Genomic DNA, 25477 nt, shown 5'->3' with positions numbered 1-25477 from the left:
CGTTGCTACTATAGAAGGAACTGAAAATTATGCCAGTAGCAGTGAGCTTGGAAGAGGACCCCAGCTCTAGATGGGGCTGCAGCTGGATGGCACCCTGACTGGGCAGAGGCCCCAGCTGTGATGGGCCTGGACCCCTGACCCACGAAAGCTGTGCCATAATACGTGTGTTGTTTTAAGCCACTGAATTTGTGGTGACTTGTTATGCAGCTACAGAAAGTGAATACGGCTCTAGAAGCGGAGCCAGGGCCAAGGGGGTGGAGGGCGGTTGATGAGGGTACCTCACACCACATCGGAAGCATTCCCTCCAGCTTGGAGGTGACATGTCAGGAGGCTACCAGCTGCCTGCCTGTCCCAGCTGAGTGGGGCAGCCACAGTCAGTGGCCTTCGAGGGATCCTGCACTGGGTCAGAGGTGGGATTGGTGGACCTCTGAGGTTCTTTCTACTTCTAAGAGGAGAATTCCGAGTCCAAGATTCTAGCACCTTGGAACTATGTTGGCCCCTGGAGATGGAGGCCACCACGCTGTGAGCGGAGGGAGCTGGAACCCCTGTTGACACCCAACTGCCCCTCAGGGAGTAGCTGCTCATCCAGAGGACCCTCCCATCCCCAGGCTGAGCAGGCAGGCTGGCGGCCAGTGCAGCTTCATCACAGCACCAGGCACCCGCCAGGCAGGTGACCTCAGTGAGGGCGCCCCGCTTGCTTGCCCTCATCAGCAGAGGCCTGCTGACCACCCTGATGCTCGGCCCCCTCGCCTTACCGTGAATCCTGGGAGCCCGATTGGGCCAGGCAATCCGGTCACTCCAGCTCTCCCTTGGTCACCTGGTTCTCCTTTCTCCCCTGTTGGGCCGTCTAGACCCTAGAGATCGAAAAAGATCGCTGTTAGTCAAGGGCAAGGTCATCACACTGAGGTCTGGGACCTGCCGTGGCATGCACGTGGGGCCGCCTTCCTCCAAGGGCAGGTGTCTAGGGTGCTGCCTGGAAACCATGAAGCCCAGAGAAGCCTCCCAAGTCAAGCCAGAGGCCTAGCTGGCCTGGGCTAAGGTCCCTTGTTTGTACCTCTCCTGGGTCTAGGGCTGTCCCTATACTCTCCTGGGTATAGGTATGCTGTCCCGAGAGGCAGTTTTACACTCCCAACAACTCAGTGAGGTATCCAGGGAAGGCATTATCATCCCCATTTTAATTTTACTCTTTTTTGTTAAGTCAAATTTATCAATTTTTTTCCTTAATGAATTATGCATTTGGTGTTGTAGCTAAGAAATCTCTTTTTTTTTTTCCCCTCCCTTGACCACACGGCTTGTGGGATCTCAGCTCCCTAACCAGGGATTGAACCTGGGCCACGGCAGTGAAAGTCTGGAATCCTAACCACTAGGCCACCAGCGAATTTCCAATCATCCCCATTTTAGAGATGAGAAAACCGAGGCTCTGCCAGGCTCAGTGACTTTCCCGTGGACACAGATAGGAGATGACAGAACAAGACCCAGGTCTCTTGAGGTGGGAAACTGGGCTTTATAAAGCTTGAGGGGAAAACGGGTGAGCGCCCTGTCCCCAGCTCCCGGCTCCGGTTTCCAGCTGCAGCTGGCACAGCGCACAGCCACATCATGCTGGGTGGGCCCCGGCACTCACCGGTGGGCCTGGCTGCCCCATCTCCCCTTTCTCCCCCTTCTCTCCTGGGTTCCCCGGAAGGCCGTCTTCTCCCTTCAGTCCTGCAGGTCCAGCCTTTCCTGGGGGGCCTTGGGGACCAGGAGGGCCCACATCTCCCGGTTTGCCTCGAGGTCCCTGGAGAAAAGATCAACAACACGTATTAGATACACTGATGGAGAAACGAGGGGCAAGAACAAGAAAGAATGGCCGGGTGGGGGTTGCTGAGGGTACAAAGGACTCGGCTCTTCGGCGCTTGATTGGACCAGCCAGAGAGCCTGTCCAGCTCCCGGTGGGAATCTGAGGGGCCGCAGCCCATCCCAGCGTGGGTCAGCCTGGCTCCTCCTGGGGCTCGGCTGGGCTTCCAGAGGTGGGCCTCCCCTCCCCTCTCCCTTCCCCACAAGGCTCCCTTCCAGAGCCTTCTGTACCCTCACCCCCCAGGGCAAAGACTATCTTCAGAGGTTTGTCTGGGAGTGTCCTTACCTTTTCCCCATCGTGTCCGGGAGGGCCGGGCAGTCCAATCTCCCCCTGTAGCCAGAACAACTAAAGGTCACTCTCAGGCCAGAGAAGAACGATAACTTATTTATACAGCACTTCCTACGTCAGGTATCCTCAGCACTCACACAGAAGGTATGTACTTTCACCGACTCCGTTCTGGAGGTGAGGACCCCAGTGCAGGGTTGTGAGCCCAAGGCCTGGAGTTAGTGAAGACTGGATCCCAGTCCGGGCGTTCTGGCTCCACAGTCCACGTTCTAGCCACAACCTTGCACCTCTAACAGCGCAGGCGCTCCCCCGGACGGGTGCTTGCCTCCCTGTTCTCCCTCCCCCCAAACTCAGCCTTCCAGTCCTGGCCCCCACACGGGGACCTCCCTTCACTTCACATCAACCCGAGTCCCTTCTTTAAGTCAGGGAGGGAGATAAAGGAGGTGTGGCCTCTGCTTTGAGGCCAGGTAAACAACCAGCTGCATCACCAAGGCAAGCTGAGAGGAAAGAGCAGTGAATTCCTCCTGATAGATCAGGGAAGGCTTCAGGGAGGAGGTGGCCTTCAAGTTGGGCTTGGAATACGAAGACTTTGAAAGGTAGGGAAAATGCGAAGGGACTTCAGGGCAGAGGACCTCATGAGCAGAGGACAGAGGGGCAAATGTGTTGGCCTTCTGGGAAAAATCACAGGGGTGGGGAGCAGAGGATAAAAGGGAGCAAAGGCAGGAATCGAGGGAGGGGTGAGATTGGGGAGGGGCTCAAGCGCCACGTGCCCTGATGGCGGGTTGGGTCCCTGCTGTGGCTCTGGCTGGGGCGGGGGCTCGTCTAGACCCGGCCCCACCACATCAGAGGGGTCTGTGAATTACAGGAGCCTGAGACAGATAGCAAGGGAAGAAAGGCAGAGCTGAGGATAGGGGCAGTGAAGCGGCGGTGAAGTGGGTGGGCAGGCGGTGCCTTGGAGCTTTGGGGAGAATTGAAGGCTGGAGTGAGGTGGTGGCTCTGGGAACATGAGAAGGACACAGATGAGGGGCAGCCGGGGGTCCCGCGTTCAGAGACACACGCAGGGCTTCTGCAGGGTCTGCGCCCCCCTTGTCAAGACAGTGTTACCTTCTGGCCTGGGATCCCTGGAGCTCCGGGTGGGCCAATCTGCCCAGGAAGACCAGGGGGCCCCTAGGAAAGGAAAGAAAGACACATGGGAGAACTTTCCAACTGAGGAGGGGTGGCCTGTCTCCAGAGAAGTGTATGTGGAGGCTGGTTTATAGAGATTGGTCATTTCCAAATATTTCATCAGGGGCAGGAACACTTTTTTTTGCAGAAGAAATATGGAGACCCCACAGTGTAAGGCAGATAAGCACTGAGTGTGTCTGGATTAAAGTGGGGGGCAGGGACCCTAGGGCCACGCTTATCAGCCTCTCCCTCCCTGTCCATCTACACCCTGGGGGCTCCTTGGGCTCCAAGAAGATAAATCTGACCTTCCCTGACAGTGACTTAAAAATGTCTCCAGGAAGCAACCTAAATGTCCATCAACAGCTGAACATCTGGCATATTCATACAATGGAATACTAAGCAGCAGTGAAAAAAGAACCAAGCACTGCACAGGCCATGCCATAGAAGGAAGAAACCCTGACACATTATGCAGAGCAAAAGAAGCCAGATGCAGACACCTACATACTGTGTGATTCCATTCATAAGAAACTCTAGAACTAAAGACAAATTAAGCTATGGTGAGAGAAAGCAGATCAGTGGTGGCTCGGGGTTGGGCATAAGTGTGGGATTGACTCCTGAGGTGCATGAAGGAACTTTCTGAAGTGATTGGGGTGGTGGGTACATGGGTATATATATTTGTCAAAACTCAGCCAATTCTACACCTAAAATGGGTACATTTTATTGCATGTAAATGATTAATTCAAGGTTGATTTTTTAAATTAAAAAAAATGTTTCGGAAAGTTTTGCTTCAAAGAGTTATTTCAAATAATCTATTTTAATGTTTCCAAATGAAGCTCACTGTTTCCAGAATCATGTGGTTAATACCAGTTTCTGGGATTGGGGCACTGTACGACTGGTGCTTAATTCTGTCTAAGTGTGTTTTGTGGCACATGGCCACTAAAAATATTAAATGACATAAAATGTGAGTTAGTTTGAGAACGTTGTGATCTCCCCTCTCTTCTCTGCCTTGGAAGTTAAACCTGGTGGTAATCATTTTAGCTACAAATATTTACTGAAAGCCTGTCACTGGTAGGCACACGTGCAAAATCCAGGCTTGGAATTCACAGGTTTTCCAGATGCAGAGAATGAAATTGATTTCTAGGAAAGAGGGAAAGGTAGAGAGTCGCTACTGAGTTTTTTTAGGATTATGCACTTTATTAGCAAAAGATTGGGTAAAAGGAGAACATGAAAACATCCTCCTCTATACCACTATTTCCTTGACACAGCTGCAACAAGAACCAGTATTTGTCCTGTGACAGGAGTGCACCACCGGGTCGGTGAAGAGCTACTCCAGACGACAGCCATGACCCTGCTCAGGCTCAGGTCAGCCCCTGCCCCAGCACTACAGGGTCAACCCTAACCTTCTGGAGGCGAGACCTCCAGTCCTAGCCTCCAGGCTGCCCTCCACCAGCCCTCAGCCCAGTGCCCGGGGAAATCAGGAAGGAGGACTCACCATCAAGGCCAGGGTCCGGATCTCCTAAAAACCAACACCATGCGATCAGTTGAAGGGCAAATAAGAGCCACATGGAGGGTCCCCTCGGCCCAGTCCTGGAAACGTGGGCGCTGGGCCCCTCGAAGGAGCACAGTAGAGGTAGACCCTCTTGGGGGGCCTGTGCCTTCCAGCCCCGCCCCACCCTCACCTCTCCCCTCCCCGAGGCTTGTAGTCACTGGGCAGGGAGCACCCCGCGAGCACCAGACGCTATCCTACAACAGATTCCTACGTGCCCTAACATGGACGGCAAATTGTCTCTTTACAAGAGCGGGAGGGAAGCAGCATCTCCTGTTCCTTCTGTTTGTTTGGGGTTTTTTTTGGCCTCGCAGCATGGGGGATCTTAGGTCCCTGACCAGGGATCGAATGCATGCCCCCTGCAGTGGAAGGGCGGAGTCTGAACCACCGGGACTGTCAGGGAAGTTCCTCCCATTCTTTCTAATCATTCACTGGGACCCTTCCTTGATCTTCCCTCTTCTCCTAGAACCCAGGTTTAAAGCTCTGATTGTACCTCCCTTTAAACAGACAGACACAATAGAACAAAACATGGCACCACTGGAAAAATAAATTAGAGGGACAACTCTTGGCATTAAAAAAAATAACGGTACAGCTTGTAAATGGATTCACATAGGTACAAAGATTCCTTTAAAGGAGCGGTTCTCAATCTGGGGTGATTTTGTCCCCCTGGAGACATTTGGCAATGTGCAGAGGCATATTTTGGTTGTCATAGCTGGGAGTGGGGAGGCATCTATGGGCATCTAGTGGGTAGAGACCAGGCATGCTGTTGAACATCCTCCAGCACACGGGACAGGCTTCCCCACAACCAACGTTACCCAGCCCCAAATGTCAGTGGCGCCCAGGTTGAGAAGCCCCGCTTTTAAACGAGGGTACCTTATGAACCTGAAATATGATTACATTGACACAAAGGTAGATGTGTTGCAGGAAGACAGATTCTACCATGTGAAGGAGGAGGGTGTGTGCTGGAGAAATGGAGTCCTAGAACCCCAAGTGGGCCAGCACCCCGCAGGCGCCAGGAATCCCCAGTTATGGCTCTTGGTGACCCAGAGCCAGGGTACCTGGCCAGCTGGGCCCAGACCCAAAGCCAGGCCATCTGGATTTCAAATGAGAGGGCCGTGTGCATGGGGGCTGCATGGGGGAGGCCGAAGGAGAGGAGGCAAGGGGATGAATCCCCGGAAGCTCTGCCCAGCGGCCTGGCCTCAGGGACATGAGTCAGGGTGTTGGGATGCTCAGCTCTCTCATCACACAGCCCGGAGGCCCATGAGCACCTCCAGGTCTCCCGTCGCTGGGTAGGCCCCGCTCACCTGGAGAGCCTCGTTGATGTTTCCGTTGTAGTCCACCATCTCTCCTTTCCCGGGTTCGCCCTTGGAGCCCTACGAGACAAAGGAGACCTGCACCCAGGGCCTGGGCCAGCGGGGACCTCAGGACAAGCGCCTCTGCTCTCTACCATCACTGGCTGCACAGGGGATGCAGAGCAGCTGGGGCGGCTACTGGGGGCTCCAAACACTCTCAGAGGATGCCCAGGGGCTCCAGAACCAAAGAGAAGACTCCGTGTGAGAACCCTGGACTAGACAGACCTGGGGGAGACTGAGTCCGATCGTGGCTGCAATGTCAGACCTCCTATCTGGGGCCAGAAAGCTCTTCCCTGCTCCCCCCACCCCCCGCAAGGCCCCGGGGACAAGCCACTTCACCCTGTGACCCCAGGGAGGTGAGATGTGGTGCTATGACTCTGGGTGAGAGATGCACGTACCTTGGGGCCAGCAGGTCCCTGCTCTCCAGCTGCTCCAGGCTCCCCCTGTTGCACGACAAAATTGGAGTGAAATGGGCACAAAGTCGGGTACAGAGAATCTGGTGTCCCCAGATGGGCCGTGTGTTAGGGTACTCAGAGGGGGCCAGGAGGCTCAGCTCAGCTCAGGCTGAGAGGCGCAGGGCTCCCTGTGCATCCCGTGCTGGCTCCACCCCTTGGGACGCACCTCCACCGGCCAGCAAGCCCCTCTCCCTCCCAGCTCCCTCCAGCTTCTTGCTGGAAGATCTTCTTTCTGTCCCACGTTAGTTGTTGGTGATTCCACCCATGTCCGTCTGGCCACCTCCCCCCCCTCCCCTAAGTCAGCCACCTCCTCGGGAGCAGGGACCAGACCCTCTGCCCCTCTTTATTTCTATCCTGCTCAAGGAGCAAGGGCTCAGAAAGTTTTTGCCAATTGCCTGGGTGGTTGACAATTGCCGTGGACAGCCCAGGCGGTTCCTGTCTGCTGGTGAAAGACCCAAACTGTGGGAGGAAACATGGGGGCCAGGGCGAGGCATTAGAACACCCAGCCTCCTGGAGCAGGTCGGGATGGGGGGGATTTGTTCCTGTTGGAAACAGGGCAGAACTGTGGGGAATAAATGAAACGTGGTGTAAATTGTGAAAGGCAAACCATAGTTCCAATTGTTCTGGGATAATGTGAACACTGAACACATTTTAGAAAATCAAGACAGAAAGTAAAAAAAAGGGAAAACAAACGCTTTAATATAAGTCAACTGCTGCCGACCCTGCCCTTGGCCGGCTCAAGGAGCCTCGCCTCCAGGTAACCTGCCCTGCACCTCCCCAAGCCCACAGCCTTTCAGTCACGGCGCACCTGCGAAGGACACAGCAGCACCAGGCTGACCCATCCACAGGGAGTAGCTGGAGGGAAGTGGGGCCCCGTCTTTACCAGTGTTGTGGGAGCTAGCAGAAGCAGGGGCTCCGGGTCTCTCCCCAGATCCAGCGTCCCATCCCTGGGCCTGCCTTTGCCTGGCCGCCGTCTCAGTGGAAGTTCTCCAAAGCCCGAGGCGACCAGGAGAGATGGTAGGCACGAGTCATGGCCGTCAGCCCTGTGCCTGGAGGCCCAGCAGCAGGACGGCCAAGACTCTCTCTCTGTCTCTCTCTCTGAACTCCCAAGCTGACCCTCATCCTGCAGCTCTTAGATCTGGGGGCTCCTGTACCTTGTCTCCTTGCCGTCCTGGGGTGCCCGCCTGGCCATCAGCTCCAGCTTCCCCCTGGGCAAGAGGAGAGAGATGGGTGAGGGCACACGGGGCGGCTGGGACTGCTGCTTCAGGGGCAAAAGATGGTCTTGCTATTGATGTTCTAGTAAGTGTCTCTGGGTCTCTGTCTCTTTCCCTGCTGGCTTCTACTAACTCACCCCATTCCACCTGTCTGACTCCTTCCCACCCTTGGGCCCCACCCAGGTCTCACCTCCTCCTAGCAGCCCTCCCTGACTACTCCCTTCCTCCTCTGGGCTCTGTGCTGCCAGGCCCTCCTCAGGTCTCGGTTAACACACGCGTGCCCAGTTCTGTCGAGGCCCCTAACTGTGGACTGCCATCAGCCTCCAGGGGCAGGAGGCAGGTCATTTTGGAGCCTGGAACTCTTACACACCACATCAGGTCCTGTCTGGGGGACAGAGGGGAGCGGGAGGGGCCTGGGCACGTGGGGATGGGGTGCCCAGGAGGCCTAGGACAGGAGGAGCAGGGAGAGGTAGGAGGCGGCCCACTCCAAATACTTCATTCATTCAAGATTTTGCCTGGTCCTGGAAAGAGGACATGAGTCTGGGGACAGTCTTCTAGCTTTCCCTTCCTTTTGTCCTAGGATACAGGGACAAGAGTGACCAGATTTCCCCAACCACAAATCAAGACCCAAGACGTGCCTGGTATCCATGCCCTTCAGGGTCAGCGGGACAGGCTCAGCACCGGGCATGCCCTGGAGGCTGGGTGCTTGTGCCAGGGAAGCTCTATTCTCACCACAGTCACGTGGGAATGTGGCGCTGCGCCCGAGACCCTTCCTGCCACTTCATCTTGCCTGTCTGTGGGGTTCCCTGTGGCTCCCTACACTATATTCCTGCGAATTGTGGGTTTGCTTCTCCTGCTAGATGGTGGGCAAGCCGAGGGCAGGTTCTCGGCAGCTTCACAGCCCGTAGCAGGTCCCTGATAAACGTCGGTGGAATGAATGAGGGTATTGCCTCAAATCATGCAGAGTAATTACTCCTTTCCTTATAAGCTAAGCAAGAGACCCCCTTATTTCCCTGTGCTGCTAAAATAAACCGAGCAATGCAGGAGGCATCCGCTTGGCAGAACTCAAGTCTTACCACTGCAGCTTCCACCCTCCGCAAGGAAAGTGTGGGCAGCCCCATTTGCAGCTGTCCCACTGCTGCAACCTTACCTCCCCGCAGTGCGCCACACCAGGTGGGCCCAGCTGATCCCTGACCTGCAACTGATTTAGAGCCTAAGCTAGGGGCCTTTCTGGTTGTCCTAAGACCTTGCAGCCATTGGTCCTTGAGTCAGTTACATCACAGCCATTTGAATCAATGAGACCATCCATCTGCCCTAGAGATGCTTGGAAGCAGACGCTTGGTCCAAATGACCTTTCTAGAATCCACTGGAAACACCACACAGAGCAGGAGAGAAGGCAAGGAGCCCAGGACACGGAGTCCCCAAAATGGACTAAGGATAAAGGCCACAGGCAGACATCTGCCTTGAGCACTGATCCCAGGGAAAGACTCACCTTTGGCCCTGGGAGCCCAGGGAGCCCTGGGGGCCCAGGCTCCCCTCTGCCCCCTCCAATGGAGTTGCCGGCATCACCTTTTTCTCCCTGGGGGTGGAAGGTAGAGTTACCATCACTAGCTCTGGAGGAAGGTGGTTGATCCCTGTCTTTTCTCCCCTCACAGTTCGAAGGACTGAAGGCAGCAGACTGCCTCTCAGTCTATGCTGAATGTTGGGGGACATTAAGGGACTGTGGCCTCCAGGATGGCTGGGGACCAGAGGCCTTCAGAAACCTGGCTGTGGGATTTGAGGAGAGAATGGAGCTGGTTACTGAAGGAGAACGGGTGTAGAGCTAGAACAAGACACCCATCAGGACCAGGATCTAGAGCAGTGTTTCTCAAAGTGTGGTCCCTGGAACACTCCTTCCGCAGGTTGGGAATATTCAAAAAAAGGGGTCTGGTGGCCAAACAATGTTGGAAAGGCAAAGTGAAATGAAGCTTCACAGGCTCTTTCACTGCAGGGTGCTAGGAGCCTCTTAGGCCAAGGTGCCCATGACTCTCTGAGGAGCCTGCTTTATTTATTTAAATTTTTACTGGAGTGTCGTTGATTTACAATGTTGTGTTAGTTTCAGGTACACAGCAAAGTCAATCAGTTATACGTGTACATATGTCTAATCTTTTTTAGATTCTTTTCCCATATAGGCCATTACAGAGTACTGAGTAGAGTTCTGAGGGACCTGTTTTATATAGCTTTCCCCAAACTTATTTGACCCAAGTCTTTTTTTTTTTTTTTTTAAGTGGAATATCTTACGGAGCTCACATACAGTGGAACACACTTTCAGAGCTGGTGCAAAGAAATCAGACCAGGTCATAGCTACTAAATTCTTTGAATTTGGGCATTTTTTTGGCCAATCAGGGCCTCCCATGTGGAAGCCCATGCCTCTGTCCCCTGAAGCACAATCTGGCTGTGTTCCAGCTGCTTTCCCCCAGTCTGGGAGGGACACCTCCGGTGCTGGAGCCCGTGTGAATGTGCAGGGCTAGGAATGTGGGTGGGAATGGACACTGGGGCCTTTACACAGAACCCACCATTCACAGCTGGTTGCTACCCACCTTCTGCCCTAGGAGGCCGAGCAGCCCAGGGGGGCCCGAAGCCCCCTTCTCACCCTGTGGAGGAAATGCAGACAGTTTGGGTTAGGAATTGTTTCTCCAGGATGTCGGCGAAGGCACCAGCCCTCCAGCGTCGGGCCTTGGCCTTCCTCTCTCGTCTCCCTGCCCCTGCATGGGCTCTTCTCGGAAGGACTCCGCTTCCTGCTGGACCCCATCAGGGACCTGACTCCTTCCTCGGGACACTTCACACTGGTGTCGTTATCCTCCCAGTCCTGTGTGGGCGGGGCCCTCAGCACTTACGCAGGGAGAGGGGCCAGGAGCGTTTAGTCACTTTTGGGGGTCTCCTGGGGACAGGCGAGCAGTTCAGAATGCCAGTATTTGGGAAAGGCTTTTTTAAACCGCTTGGCTCTTTTTTATGTTTGTAATGTCTAGCAATTAGATACCCCTGGTCTCTAGGGAGAGCTTTCCATCTACCTCCCCCCTACCTCTAGGGAGGACAAAAACCGTCGAACCAGAACTTCTCCTTTGGAGGAATATTTTGAGAAGTTTGCCTCCTATTATGGGTTGAATTGTGTCCCATGAAAATTCATATGTTGAAGTCCTAACTCCAAGTATCTCAGAATGTGACCTTATTCGGAAATTGGGCCATTGGAGATGTAATTAGCTAAGTTATGAGGTGGGCCCCTGATCCAATATGATTGGTGTCCTTATAAAAAGGGGAAATTTGGACACAGACATGCATATCGGGAGAACACCATGTGAAGATGAAGGCAGAGATTGGGGTGATGCTTCTACAAGCCAAGGTACATCAAGAATGCCAGCAAACTACCAGAAACTAAAAGAGAAGCACGGAACAGATTTTTCTTCACACCCCGCAGAAGGAACTAACCCTGTCGACACCTTGATCTCAGACTTCTGTCCTCAGAACTGTGGGACAATAAATTTCTGTTGTAGAAGCCACACAGTTTGTGGTCCTGTGTTAGGGCAGCCCTAGTACACGAGTACTCCTCCCTAACTAGCTTCTTCCTGAAGAACACTTTTTCTCCCTTATGGCACAAGTCCCAGAGCCCTGCTCTCATTGCAGAAATGAAGGGGTTCCGAGACTGTGGACGACCCCTCACTGCAGCAGTGACAGAACCAGGTCCAGCACCCAGGTCTGCCTTCTATACCACAAAGACTTCACTTTGATTCAGAGTGTCCAGTATCAAGAAGGCCCCTGCCTGGTCAGCATGAGAAGCCCCACTCTCCATAGCCTGAAGGCTAGTGGTTCTCATAGGTAATAATATAAATTGAGGACCCTGGGGTTGTAATGTGCTCACATGTCTCAATGAACTTTTCAGCTGGAGCCACAAAAGATGCCACACCAAGTCTTTAGCTGTCTTCCCCTTGCCACCTGCCCTTGGGTAGAAGCTGAATGACAAAATGGCCTGAGGCAGGCTAAGGGAGGAGAGGAGGGGCAGATAAGGGTCCAGGTGACGAGAGGGATGTGAATCCTGAGGCCCCAGCTGGCCCTGTTGTGCCTGGGCTGTGCCTTTGCCTTTAGCTGGGGCACCCCCTGAAACAGGCCAGGTCTAAGGGAAAGGGTGCGGTCCTGCCCTACAGAGGTCCTGGGGGATGGGGGTGGGGGGAGGGAAAGCTTCCCTTCCTTCTAGGCTTTCCTTCTGGGTACCCAATGGCTTTCAAGGAGAAAGGCTGTGCTCTTGAGTGTGAATTTTCTGAAGCTTTGCCAGGCCATCGAGGCACTCCCTTTTTCCTGGAGACACATGCACCCACCGTACACTGCAAGCAGCACGCCAGCCATAGGGGTGGGGCAGGCAGTGGGGGACCAGCAGAGGCCAGGATGAAGGGAGCACACACTCAAGGACACAGGATCCTACCCTCTGCCCCATCTTTCCCGGCAAACCTGGGGGCCCCGGCTTCCCTGTTGCTCCTGGGTCTCCCTTTGGGGTAAGAAGAGAAAGTCACTGATAAGAGGATGGGGTATGAGTGGTGAGGGATACGAGGGGCAGTAATCATAGACCAGTGTTTCCAGAATACTTGCCTCGTAAGACGCTCCTCTTAAAAAAAGAATGCCCTGGTCAGAAAGTTGGAAAATGCTGCACAAGACCCTGCATGTTTTTTTTTTTTTAGAGTTTCCCAATTTATATTTAGCACAGTAAAGGCTCTGAGAAGGCCTGCAGTAAAGACACCTGCGTAATAGTTTTAACCCTGCATTTCTCAAACGTATTTGACCATGGAAACTTTTTCTCATGTTACATCTCTTATTGTCCTGGATGAGAGAGACAGAGCCCTGTGGGTGCAGGGGGCAACAGTCACCACTGGAGCTGGTGTGAATGCAAACCAGACCGCTGCCCAGGCCAGGATCCAGGCAAGGGGGAGGCATCTGCAGAGCATTCCTGAGGAGCAAGCCCCTCCCGGCAGGCTCTCCTCTGCTCAGTCAGGTCCCCAGCCCCAGGCTAGCCTTCGGGGGGGACCAGGAGCAAAACAACAGCAGCCCCTCCCACCTCCACCCTATGCCTGATGCTCGGTGCAGCCCAGAACGTGGTCTCTGTATCAGTACCTTGGCTCCTGGGATCCCAGGCTCACCCTGTGTGGGAAAAAAACAAGACTCAGGCAAAGAAATGAGAGAGCGAGAGTGAGTGAATGCAGGAGCAGAGGAGTGAAGGCATCTGAGGGTAGGGGAAGCATCTGGCCAGCCCAGGGCTTTCCTCTGCCTAGGACTCGGGCCCCTCCTGGACTGTCCCTTATTCTTCCCCCAGGTGAGAGGGGTGGCAGGTGTGAGGCAGCCCAGGAGGAGGGAGAGGAAGGAAGGGGCATTTGCTTCAGACACGGTGTCCCTGTAAGTGACCTGCTGGGAGATCCACATCGAGCATTTGTGCTTCCGGGGTGTCCCCGCCCATCTGCTGAATTTTGGAGTGCGAAGGAAAGTGCTAGGTTCCTTTCACACTGGCAGGCTGGCAAGACCTTTAGTTGAGGCTGGTAAACCTTTGCCACTTACTTGCAAGGCTTAGTTAAACATCTGTTGTTCAATCTGTGCATCTGGCATAAATGTTGCTTTAAGAGAAGTGGTTCTGAATCCTGTCTGCTCCCTCCTTGGTCCAGTGGCCACCCAATGAGCCCCTGAAGCCCAACTCTCTCCTCTCTCCATCCCTCCCATCCTGCCCCTCAGGTGTTGAGTTACAAGGTCCACTGACCTTCATCCCGGCCACAGCGATTCCAGGAGCCCCCTGGCAGAGAGAAGGAAAGGCATGGGAATTTTCTCACCCAGCGGGAAGCACAGAGGAGGTGGCCAGCCTCCTCTCCCAGCCTCTTCTTGGAGAGATGCGAGATGTGGAGGCTTCTGCCTGCCCCCAGGCCCACAGGGAAGGGGGTTGCTGAGCTTGGCACAGAGGGAGTGGGCCCGAGGAAGAGGCTCTGCACAGCTCAGCTGGGCTCCCTGGGCTTCCCACCCACCTGCTCAGCCCCTAGACCCTCCTGGGGGACTCACAGGGCACTGTGTCAGGCAGCCCATGGCTGGGCTAGACAGGGGCATCCCTGGGTGGAATGCGGGGAGGGCTTCTTGGGACAGGAAGGGAGGAGGAGGGGATGGAGGAGAAAGGGGAGAAAGGGAGAGCCACAGGGAAGGGGGACAACAGTAGATGGCTGAGTTCACCAAGCTCATGGACCCTGAGGGTGCCCGTGGGACTCTCCTCAAGGGAGCTCTCTGGCCCTAAGCCCTGATGGACTGGGGAGCGTCTGGGAGTGAACCCCATTTCCGTATCAGCCCAAGACCACCAACTTTGAGGTAAATAGGCTGCCAAGCACACCACTTAGTAAATTCCAAGTGAAGGTGATTTTCCCACATGGGTCTCAGAACTGCAGCCAGAGCTGGGGGTACCTGAGAGGACTTTTATGACCCACAGATGCCCACAAGGAGGCCTGGCCATGTCGGGAGGGCACTGCTGAGTGACGGCACATGGGCCAAAAAGGAGCACCCCTGCCTGGAAGACAGGCCAGGCAGCAAAGGGGAGAGGACGGGAAGAAATGTGCAGCCCGGCTCCTGTCTTTACAGCAAGACAGGATGTGGGAAGGAGGAGGAGCTGGGAGCGAGGGCTGGGGCTGGGGGAGCTGCCTGGGGGTGGCGTACCTTTGCTCCGTGTTTGCCCGGCATCCCTGGCATGCCCCGTTCTCCCTGAAGGAAGAAACAAGAGAAACAGTGAGAAGAGGACCAGACTCAGGGCCCAAGGTCTTGGCCCTGGAAGCATGGCCTGCAAGGCTGTCAGTGAGAGTGGTTGCTGTGGAAGCTTGGGATGACCGTCCAGCCCATGAGGAGCTTTGAGGCCCCCACCATTGCCGGCAGCCACGGTGGGCCACTCTCCTCAGCAAGGTGGACCTGCACAAGGTCCCAAGTCACAGACCACAGAGCAGGAAAGAGCCCCAGAGAGAGGCCCACCAGGAGCCTGCGTCCAGGGAGGGGGAAAGCGGACTTGCACAAGGTTTCCTGCCTGACGGGGGCCTGGGCTAGGGCCGTGGGCCTGAGCCGCCCACTTGGCCACTTGCCTACTGCATACCTTCCCTCCCTCCCTGGCCTGCTGCCTTCTGCCCATTTTCACTCTGCACGTTTGCATGGGTGGTACTGCTGGCTGAGCCAGACGGGGCTCCGGCCTCTCCTCTTCCCTGGGGTCCTTTTCCTTCCAGGTTCCTTGGGTCTAACTCTTCCCGAGGACATGAGGGCTTTGGCCCCAGGTCGGGGAGGGTCCGCCTGCGCTTTGGGCGGTGGGGGACTGTGGATGGAGGCAGGGCGTGGCCCGGAGCCCCCGAGCCCACCCACTTCTCTGCATTCCTGGCCCTGCCTGGCCAGAGGCACCAGTCACGGGGCTGCTTCTCCAGGATATCACGCTTGGGCTTTGCTCTACCATCTCGGCAGTGTCCTGTCTTTTTGTGCAACCTCTTTACTTCCTGGCGAAAATGCCAAATCTAAGGGGAGGAGTGAGCTCAGGAAGAACAGGGAATGTCCTGCCCTCCTTGGAAGGACACACCAGGAGGAGATGAGGCTGGAGGTGACAGCCAGCAACAACTGGGGGCCGAGAGTAGGTGAGCCAAGACTTACCTGTTGTGTCAGAGAGGGAGGGGTGCAGGGGAGGAAGGAGGCCTTTGTCTCCACGAGTGGAACCCCAAAAGAAGTCCCAGTGTAAGCCCCAGCCAGGGCTCAGGACGCTGTGCAGCATGTGTGGTAGCAGCTCAGACCCTGTGGCCTGGAGGCCACGCTGCATATCCCACAGGCAGAGGGGGAACATGGCCCCACCTGGCCTCCATCTTTTCAGCTGACCTCATCCCTTCCCTGACATCTTACAGGAAGCCCTGGCCCACCCTTCTCCTTGCAGAGGCTGGAGCTACTTCCAACCTTTCCCCTCCATGACTGGGCCTCCACGCTGGCATCCAGAAAAGCGTCCAACACACAGACTGGACAGTAACACTCCTGTACTTTGAAACTGCCACCGCCCGGCGTTGACTGTGGAAAAGGGGCCAGGCTCCTGAGCGTGGCATTCCACCCCTGCTCCTTCCTGGCCTCATCGCCTCACATCCCGACACCTACACTGTTTCTCTGAAAACATCACCCGTTTTCAGAATTCTCTGCCTTTCTGCTATTTCCTCTGCTCAAAAGCTTATTCATCTTTGGGGTGCTGGTCAAATGCCATCTCCCCTTGAAGCTTTTTGCTCTGCCCCATAGCCCAGTGCTGGTTCCTCAGTGCAGCGGGAACCACTGTGTGTATGTAACCTGCATACACAAATCATGTCTGCTGGGGATGGCTTCACCCCCATCCTCTTTGGGCCAAGTCTCTGAATTCTGCAAAAGGCCCAGAAACTTTAGTTCCAAATGCAGGAGCCCTCCCTCACCCGAACCCACCAGGACCCCTGAGCCACAGGCAGGGGTGGTGGAGCTGGACTCAGGAGTGACCACAGCAGACAAGCTGGTGCCCCAGGTCTGCCTCAGGCACTAAATTCTGGTAAATCCCTCTTGTGGGAAAGAGTGGAGAAAGGCACAGTCATTTACTGTGTCTGTTATGTGTCTGGCACTGAGTTAAGCCTTTACATCCTTCTTCTATTCAATCTTTAAGAATCCCCTCTAATCAATGAGGGAGTGGATGTTATTCCTGTTTCACAGGTGAGCAAACCGTGCCTCTGGAAGGCCAGGTATGATTGCCAATGTCACACAGAGCAGGGATTTGGACACAGGTCTTTTGTCTGCCAAGTGCAGGTACCCATTTCTCTCGGCCAACCCCAAGCATCAGATGGACTGGTGTTCCGTCGCTTCCGTTAAACACCCTCTGCAGGCCAAAAGCAGGGCAAAGCCCTCTCTTCTGGATGGCCCTCAGGTCTGTGCCCCATAGGGGTGAAAAGTCAGTGCTCAGACCAGGGCTGTGTCTTTAACCACAGGCACCAGGGAAAAGAGCTGAGCCGGGGCCGGCCTGTGAGCACAGTTCTGCTCTACGGCCAGCAGAGGGCGCCACAGGACTTCATCAGAAGTCTGGCAACAGTGGCTGCAGAGCGCCAGCCGATGGCCCCATCACTCTTTCCTTTGGAGGACCCCTGCTCACATTCCAAACAACCCAACTGGGTTGACTCAGCCCCGAGGACACCAGGCAGAGTTCCCTGGGGTGGGGGCGTACAGGTGGGAGGTCAGCTTGGGCGTCCCTGACTATTCAAGGACCTCCTGTTTGCCCCATTCTTCCTCTTCCCATCTTTCCCTCAGCTTTCCCCCAATACATCTGCCCTCACCTTCCCACCTCCACCGAGGGAGCTGGGCGGGGAGTCAGGAAAGGCTGTCTGTGTGACCCTGCATAAGTCACTTTCTCTCTCTGGGTCTGCAAAGTGGGCTTGGACTAGACACTTCCTACCCACCCCTGCTCCTGAGAGGCCAAAGCTGAGGAGCTGACACTGGGTGTGTTGGCAGCTCCAGAACAAGGCTCCGTGGGGGAGGGAACGTTAGCTCTGGGTAAAACTGCGGCTCTTCGAGGGGCTCAGTGGGTCTCCTCCTGCTCCAGAGGACAGCCTGGGATGCCTCAGCAGGGGAGGAGGCTGGGGTCCGCCCATGCTCTCCAATCTCCCCGTGAGCTGTGCAGAGCAGAACCCTGGGAGTGAGGGTTTCCGGGCTAATCGGGGTTGTCTCCAGCCCATGTTGGTTTGTATATAAAGATACAACCGCACACTCCGGGGAAATCTGGGCCCCTTGGAGCCTCGAAGGAGGCAAGCCTCCTCGTTAGGGTGGCTGACCTTTGCCCCTTCCCTCCCCTCTGGGTCAAGTCTCTTAATTCTCTAGGTGACCCAGGCTCCCTTGATCCCCATCTCGGGGCCTCCCTCACTTCCCACCCCTCTGCTGGGCAGGAAGCAGGGGTGGCCCCGGCTGACCCCACCCTGCGGGCTCATTCCACTCTCATCAGTCTCCTTCTCCAGGGCTTGTCTCCAGGGGCTTGCCCCAGCCTGACCTCTGAACCGGTGGCTGGGCTCATTCTGCGCCAGAAAACATTGATTCTGGACGGTGGGAGAGGTGAGAGCAGGCTGAGAGTCATGATCAAGGACTCCAGGGTGGCTGAGGGCAGGGCATTCGTTTGCAGGGGTGGTGGGACTGGGGATGGGGAGCATTTCCGGGGCCATTGCTAAAGGGAGGACATTGACACAGCGTGTGCACAGAGCTTTTCCTCGTGGCATGGCTTCGCAAGAGCACATCTAGAGGCTCCTTCTTTCCCGTTTCACTTCGTAAAAGTTATTTTGCTTAAAAGGTTTACGTTTGGAATTGTCCTAAATTTAGATCCACTAACTCACTAACGTCTTAGTTGGGGAGGGAGCGCTCATAGTCTGCCAAAACGCGAGGGCCCCAATTTATCTCCTGTACCTCCTGTCCTCCCAGCAGGGAGCTCGGCCACCGGATCCGGGCCATCCAGCAGCTGGGAAAGTGGGCGCTCCAAGCATTACAAAGGGTCTTGCCCCAGATGCACGGAGCATGGGCAGTGGTTGCTGTTGTGGAACCCAGCCTGCGACCCCCAGGCCAGCCCTGCCCTGCCTACCACCTGGGAGACTGGCTCTTTAACCTTGGTGCCAAGAACCAAGGATGCTGGCTGGCTGGCCTGGAAGGGGTGGACTCCAGTCTTTGTGGCCAAGTGCTGGGGTGAGCACAGTGGCTGCCCTGAATGACCTTGAAGGCCATCCAAGCCCCCACTTTTACGACGCCACTGACTCCAGCTGCCCCTGCGCAGAGTTCGCACCAGCATCAATAGGTTCTCTAGTCTGGTCCCGCTTCCAGGTGGGAGGACCCATCCTTTACCCAGATGACAGGATGGAAGCGAGCTCCTTGGAGCACAAACCGGTCGTGCTCTGCTCTTAATTGGTGATTTACTGTTTGTTGAACAAGCGGGGCAGGGACTTGGCAAGAAGACATAGTCTCGAAAGAGGTGGGGGGCTTCCAGGTCAGCTCCCCAGCTGAGCAAAGGTCAGGCCAGAGAAGCAGGGGGAGACGCGTAGACCTCCCTAACGTGAGGCTCCCGCTGCAGCCCAGCTGCGGGTGAGGAGGGCCCTGGGCCCGAGCAGCTCCTCACGGACTCTTTGTTCTCTGCAGGGGAGAAGTGTGGGGAGTGGAGGGCTTGGGGGAGGCCAGCAGGTGACTCAGGCCTTAAGTCTGGACCAGGGCCCTTTCCTGGGTTGGAAAAGCTGGGCGAGGAGGGCTAATGTCTTTCTCTTCCCTAAAGAGTTCCCAGGACTCCCTTCCGGGAGAAAGGCAGCTCGGCTCCCTCTTCTCTGCCCTAGCCAGCTCCAGACTGGAGAGGCCTGGGACCACGGAAACGCCAGGTCCTCTGGTAATTAGGGCCGGCAGGAAGTGATCCGGGGAATTACCGGGGTCAGGCACCCCATCGAAGGCCAGGGCTTTGGAAGGGCGGCCGGCTTGTAATCTCGATTTGAGATCAGTTGATTTTGTAGTTAGTTCCAAAAAGAAAAGTCAGCTCTAATTAATCTGGGGACTTTGGAGTGCAGGAGAAACAGGGCCCAGAGAGCACAGGCTGGGGGTTGGAGTCTGGCGGAGCGGGAGTCCCATCAGCCCCCACGAGGCCTCAGATCTGGGGCCCGTGTCTCAGCTCCCTGATCTGCTTTAATTGAAATGGTCTGGATGCCCCCGCTGGGAATTCATGGCTTTGAAAGCAAGCGCTGTCCCCGCTCCAGAAGGCTCCTGCGTCTACGGTTTCCATCTGCATGGAGTGCTCTGCTGCACGTGAGTGTGGCAGGGAGCCTGGGGTGCAGGGAGGTTTCAGGAGGTTTCTCCACTGGGGTGCAGGGCTGAGACAGCTGCCTTCTCCTGGCTTTACTGGAGGTCCTGGGACCATGCCAGCTCCCTGGGGAAGCATTCGGGTGGAATCAGTGCCAATGGGCAAAGCACTCCCCTTCCTCGGTTCTTTGACTAAAACACACCAAGTACCCCAAGTTCTCTGCCTTAGATGCTCCAGGTCCTGCTCATAGAGAGCCTGGGAGGCTCGGAGGAGGGCCTGAATCCAGCCACAACCTTCTCACAAGAAGGAAAACAGCCCAACTCCCTCTTACTTTCCTTCTAGTAGAGGAAGTGGGGGTCTGGGAGGGGAGGTGTTTGGAAATCATGGGTCCCCCCAGGTTCATAAGACCCAGGTAGTAAAGTCATTTAGAACAAGGCTTTGGGGCCAGACAGATCTGGCCTCACTGCTTTGTAGTTGTGGCCCTTTGTGGATTCACCTCTGTGAACCTTGGTTTGCTCATCTGTAAATTGGGGTTAAGAATAAAACCTCCCTCACAGGGTGGTTATAAGGATCCAATGAGATGAGGCAAGCCAAGTGCCCCGTACAGCTTGGCACAAAGAGGCCCAGTAAGGTAGATATAATAATACTAGTTATCATTCGACAGAAGCGTGTCCACCCACGTGACGCCTTGCTCTGACTAGCAGGTCAGAATGATCCTGCCCTTTTGCAGAAGGATTGAGGAGGGGTGAGGAGGTGGGCGGGGTGGGCGTGCTTCTGCTCCTCACACCCTTGCTCCAGTGCCCTAGCCAGCCGACCATAGGGCCCATCGGATCTCCTCCCCGGGACTCCCTGTTTCTGGGGAGCCCCGCAGCCTCCAGGGGGAGCACCTGCAGTTACAGGCTGAGTGAGCAAGGGGCTCTCGCAACCTGCCTCCTCTGGTCTGAAGACGCACAGCCGGCAGCCTGCAGGAGAGCTCTGGTCCTTCATGCAACCCCCAAGGCTTAACACCCAGACCACCACATGCGTCAAACTCACCCCCCACTGCCAAGACGGGCGGACCAGCTCTGATGTGCTTAGATATAAGCTCTCACCAGGTTTTGTGATCCACACACAGTCTGACAATACTCGTAGATCCTCTTGAAAGAGAGCCAAGGTTGTAATGTTTTAAACACACTTTGCGTCTTGCAACATATTTAAAGTAGATTGGCGTCATAAATTTGGATCAAATAGGTACCACATGGGCACACAACAATACTCACAGTGTCCAGGCCGCGGGGCTGGGGCAGCACAGGGCCCGCGGGCGACCCTGGGCTGTGATCTCAAGGAGCTGGTGGAGATGCTGCCCTGCTGGCCTGGCTGGCCTTTGAGAGGATGCCAGGCTGGGACCAGCTGCCAGGGTGGTGGTGGTGGTGGTGGTGGATGGAACTAATCATCAGCAAACCTCACAGGATGAGAAACGTCTTTGCTGAGAGTTAAATTCCACCCCTTACTGAAAGAAGGGCCCCGCGTGTGTGTCAAGTTGCCGGGACAGAGCAATGGAAGCAGATGTGGAGGGTCCATCAGTTACCCTGCGGGTCCCCTCATGCCCTGAACGCAAGGGGCGTCTTGGGGCCTCCGTCCCAGCTTGGTGTCCCCACCCACCAGTATGGAGTGGTGGGTGGGAGCAAACTCATTTTCTCAGCATCCGTGACCAAGCTGCCCTTCGTGTTGGTACCTCCTCCCCAGGCCTCATTCCAGGCAGAGAGCAGAGAGGGAGGAGGAGAGAGAAAAAGAGATCTGATGGACGCCCCAGGAAAGAGCCTGGGGGCTAACCCTCCACATTCCAGAGAAACCACAGGGGAGGCTGCTCTGTGCACAGATGGCTTAGCCTGGGGTGAGACCCCCTGAGCAGACATTCACTTCTGCACCGGAGCGAGACGACTGGCTTCCAGGTTCGGACTCATGAGACCTAGCTTCCAATTCCAGCATGACTGTTCACCAGCTGTGCAACCTTGGGCAAAGTATTAACCTCTCTGAGCTTCTCATCTAGACAGTGGGGATAATGCGCTCAAACTACTGGGCCATGGTGAGGATGAGTCAGAGAGGGAGTGAATGGACTTTGGCTAAACCAGAGATGTGAAGTATTGCTGCCCTTGTCCTTGGGCACCAGACTCTTCATCTCAGAATTCTGACAGGAAGCAAACTGCTGCCTGGGCATGGTGATCACTGGGGCTGGGGCAGTGGGACGGGCACTCATAGCCTCCTGAGTATAGCTTGACCTTGAGGAATGACCCCCAAGTCCTTGGGGTCAGACTCTTTGCTGCTGGCCATCGGTCTCCAGTGCACGCCCTTTGGCCTCTGTTGGACTAGGAGGCTGTGGCTTCGGGGATGACAGGACAAGGGTCCCAGCAGAGTGAGGGCCAGCATAGAGACAAGGGCGCTGAGACCACCCAGTGGCTCCAGGAGCGCCTACTGAAAAGTCTCAAGGACAGGCTGGGAGAAGAGGAGGCAGCAGGATCCTTCCAGAAACCCAGAGAGGCTAGCAGCCTCACAGCCCCTCCGGATTCCAGGAGAAGAGGCCGTTGTGGAAGGGCAGGGGGTGGTCCAGCAGAGAAAGAAAGAGTGGGGAGCATGAGTTGAGCATGAAGGAGAAGGGCCTTCTCAGTTCCTCGAGAGCCCTAAGAGCACTGATGCTTCTGACAAGCCCTGGATGCGGATGAAGAAAGGCCTGGACTGGAGGGGCCTGATCATCAAGCCAGGGTGGGGTGGCGGGCTGCTCCTCTCTAGCGGGTACGGAGCCAACTCTGTTCTTAGGAAGCTGTAGCTTCCCTGAGCTGGAAGGGATTTTAGTCCAGTCTCCCATCTGATACAGAAGCTTCTCTTAACACATCCCAGACCCATAGTTATCCAGCCTCTCCTTGAATACCTCGGGTGACGGGGAGCTCCCTCCTTCTCAAGGTAGCCATCTGTACTGCTCTACCCTTAGTCATGCACCCTTCCATGCTCGAGCCTTCTCTAGCAGCCCTGAGCCTTTTCTCCCCAGAGCAGGCTTCCCAGGGGTCAGAAGCTGCCCCTCCATCCGCAGGACCATACTAGTTTTCCCTGCAAATTCAGTGCAGCCAGGGCTGAATGATTCCTCCCACAATCTGAGCCCAGAATTGCCAAAATCATGGAACCAGGCCCTCTAGCACCATGACACCCCAGCCCCAAGCTGACGCCTCTCCATCCTCAGGGCAGCAGACCCCCAACCTCCTTCCTGGATGAACTAGACTTCCCGTTGGCAGGAGAGTGCAGACGCCTACCATAGTATGGATGCCAGCTGCGGGCAACCCCTTGATCCCGGGGGAAACTGCTGCCCTGAAGTTTCTTCACAGTTTGAAAGAGCTAGTCTGGTTGCTAATGGGAAAGCCGACGCTGTGCTGCATCAGGAGAGGCAGTAAATGCTGTGAGTCTGCGTGAGTGGGTGGAGGCAACCTCGGGGGCTGTAATTTCCACTTCCTGACACAGTACAAACTTTGCAGTTTATGCAGAACTAATGAAAGATCTCTTGGGTCCTGCCATTTCACCCACCAAGCACCCGTAAAACAATGCGGTGACAGCAGCTGCCCGATCACAGAGCTACAGGGCGTGTGGAATGTGCTTCTCCAGAGTGATTCTTGCCTTTCCAGAATCCCTCCCCCTCCTTGTCCTGCCTTTCCTTCCTGTCTCTTTTCTTCTCCTGGAAGGCGCCAGAGCCTCCCAGCTGGGGCCTGGAGGGCGGGATGGGCTCCTTATGGCAGGTGGCACCCTGTGAAAGACCCGGACCTGGACTTGAATTCCTGCTCTGCCACTTATGACACTTTGGGCATGCCTCATTTTCCTCATCTGTTAAATAGGAGAAGAATAGTATCAGCCTCCTAAGGTGGTCTTAGGATTAGATATGATGCAAGTCGCGTTGAAGAACAGCCTGGTACACAGTAGGCATTTAGTAAGTGGTGCCTAGTATTAAAATGATTTTTATGTTATATAGTTCTGTAATGACCACCTCTGGGCCTCTGCTCAAATTGTTTTCTTGTCTAAAATGCCGTTTCCCTTGAAATTTGCTGCTTGAAGGACCACAGTGGGGGTTTAAAAATGGCCACAAAGGCTTTGGGACCCTTGTACAAGAAGAAGCGGAGGCTGAGTCCCCCAGCCCCACTGACTTGCATACTTTGGCTGTGTGACTTGCTTTGGCCAACAGGACTTCAGAAAATGTGATGCAAGGGATGTTTTTGAAAAGCACTTAAGCACTGGGACCCACCCGTTTTGAAAGCTGACCTAGGCCTGCCATGCTGTGAGGAAACCTCTCTGCCCTACCGGGGCTGAGAGGCCACGTGGAGGAGAACAGAGGTACCCAGCCCACAGCCAGCGCCAACCCCAGGCATGTGGATGAGGCCATCTTGCCCCCTCCCCACCCAGCCTTTCCACCCAACATCCCATGTGACTGCATCAGTGAGCCCAGAGGAGATGCAGAACTCCCACATGGCCAAGCCACAGAATCCTGAGAAAGAATTAATTGTTTTAAGACAGTAAGTTTGAGATTGTTTGTTACACAGCAATAGATAACCGATACAATTACCCATTCACCAGCATTGAGCTCAGAGGCTTTCCCTTCTCAGAAGACTTCCCAAACTCCTCCCAACCTAGAATTAATCTCCCTGCACACACACCCCCCACCCCCATATTGACACAGCACTTTGCAATGGTAGCAGTTAGCACAGTCTGCCTTCACCAGGGTTATTTGTACAGGAATCCTGTCTCTCTGGCCTGTGAGCTGCCAGAGAGCAGAGTTGGGACCCTTTCATATCTCCCACCATGCTCAGAAGCTCTGCCTGGTTCCCATGTACTAGGTCCTCAGGGGGGCCAGTGAGAACCTGGCCTGCCTCTGTGCAGACACAGCCACCCAGGCTGGTGGGGGACACACTCCTGGGTCTGAGGTCCAGCGGGGCCACTGACTTGCCCAAGGCCCTTCCCCTTCTGAGCCTCTTCCTCCCCCAGATGGAGACATGAACCCCTGTTCAGCCCACCTCAAGGGTTTTGAGGCTCCCGCTGGTATGTGTGCAAAAGTGTGTGTACACGACCAAGTCCGGACCCTGTGTGCACTGTGGTGAAGCCCCACTTGGGTTGTCACTGGGGGGTGGGGTCTTCCGCTCCCCCCACTTCTTCTTACCTTCCGGCCGTGGTAGCCCTGGATCCCCGGGTCTCCCTGGGGGAACCAAGAGAAGACCATTAGAGGGGTTTTCTTGCCACCCCCTTCATATTACCATCCCCCCTCCTCCCAATGACTCCAAATCCTCTGATCTCCGCCTCCAGCCATCCCTGGAACAATAACAGGGACTGTTCTACTCTTCAGAATGAGTCCTTGCCTTGCAGAGGCAGAGGGAGGTGGGAAAGGTCAGCTCGGCAGGGGCCCAGGACACCTGAGGGTCAGTTTTTGTTCTACCATGGACCCTCTGTGGCACCTGGACAAGTCACTTTTCCCCAGGGCTCTAGCTTCTGCATTTGTGAAATGGTTGGCTGGGATCAGTGCTTTGCTACTTCTCATCCCTAGAGCCGCAGGGACTCCAGCTTCAAAGGGAGGTTCTGTTTGACATCGTGGGCTTCCAGATAAGGTTTCCAAAGAAACCGGATGACCCTGAAGGTCCTTTCCAGTTCTGGCCCCTTATGAAATGCTGTTTTACTGGGATGTTGTGACAGCGTCCTGGGCATCAACTTTGAGTTTCCAACTAGACCATAGCCTCCTTGGAGGGCAGGGCCGCATCTTCCATACCAGCCATAGCACTTGCTTGGCCTGAGCCCACAAAAATGCAATCCTGGT

General features: G+C 55.4%; 1 protein-coding gene across 7 annotated transcripts in view; it reads right to left on the bottom strand.

Moving 5' to 3' along the window:
• Window positions 1-25477, bottom strand: part of LOC309635720 (uncharacterized protein) — an 85043-nt gene that overhangs the window by 24172 nt on the left and 35394 nt on the right. For all 7 annotated transcript variants that reach the window (XM_082407289.1, XM_082407290.1, XM_082407295.1 and 4 more), the window contains 14 exons: window positions 24830-24865; window positions 14553-14597; window positions 13621-13653; window positions 12987-13013; window positions 10430-10483; window positions 9343-9429; window positions 7791-7844; window positions 6580-6624; window positions 6134-6202; window positions 4776-4799; window positions 3224-3286; window positions 2120-2164; window positions 1622-1774; window positions 756-854 (listed from right to left, as the gene is read on the bottom strand). In XM_082407289.1, the coding sequence (XP_082263415.1) occupies window positions 756-854; window positions 1622-1774; window positions 2120-2164; window positions 3224-3286; window positions 4776-4799; window positions 6134-6202; window positions 6580-6624; window positions 7791-7844; window positions 9343-9429; window positions 10430-10483; window positions 12987-13013; window positions 13621-13653; window positions 14553-14597; window positions 24830-24865 (834 nt within the window). The remainder of the gene's footprint in view (window positions 1-755; window positions 855-1621; window positions 1775-2119; window positions 2165-3223; window positions 3287-4775; window positions 4800-6133; window positions 6203-6579; window positions 6625-7790; window positions 7845-9342; window positions 9430-10429; window positions 10484-12986; window positions 13014-13620; window positions 13654-14552; window positions 14598-24829; window positions 24866-25477) is intronic.

Source organism: Balaenoptera borealis (assembly GCF_965194805.1).
Source record: "Balaenoptera borealis genome assembly, chromosome: 10".
In the NCBI taxonomy this organism is placed as follows: domain Eukaryota; kingdom Metazoa; phylum Chordata; class Mammalia; order Artiodactyla; family Balaenopteridae; genus Balaenoptera; species Balaenoptera borealis.
Note: the sequence above shows the minus strand (reverse complement) of the source record. Positions and strands in the feature narration are given on the sequence as shown.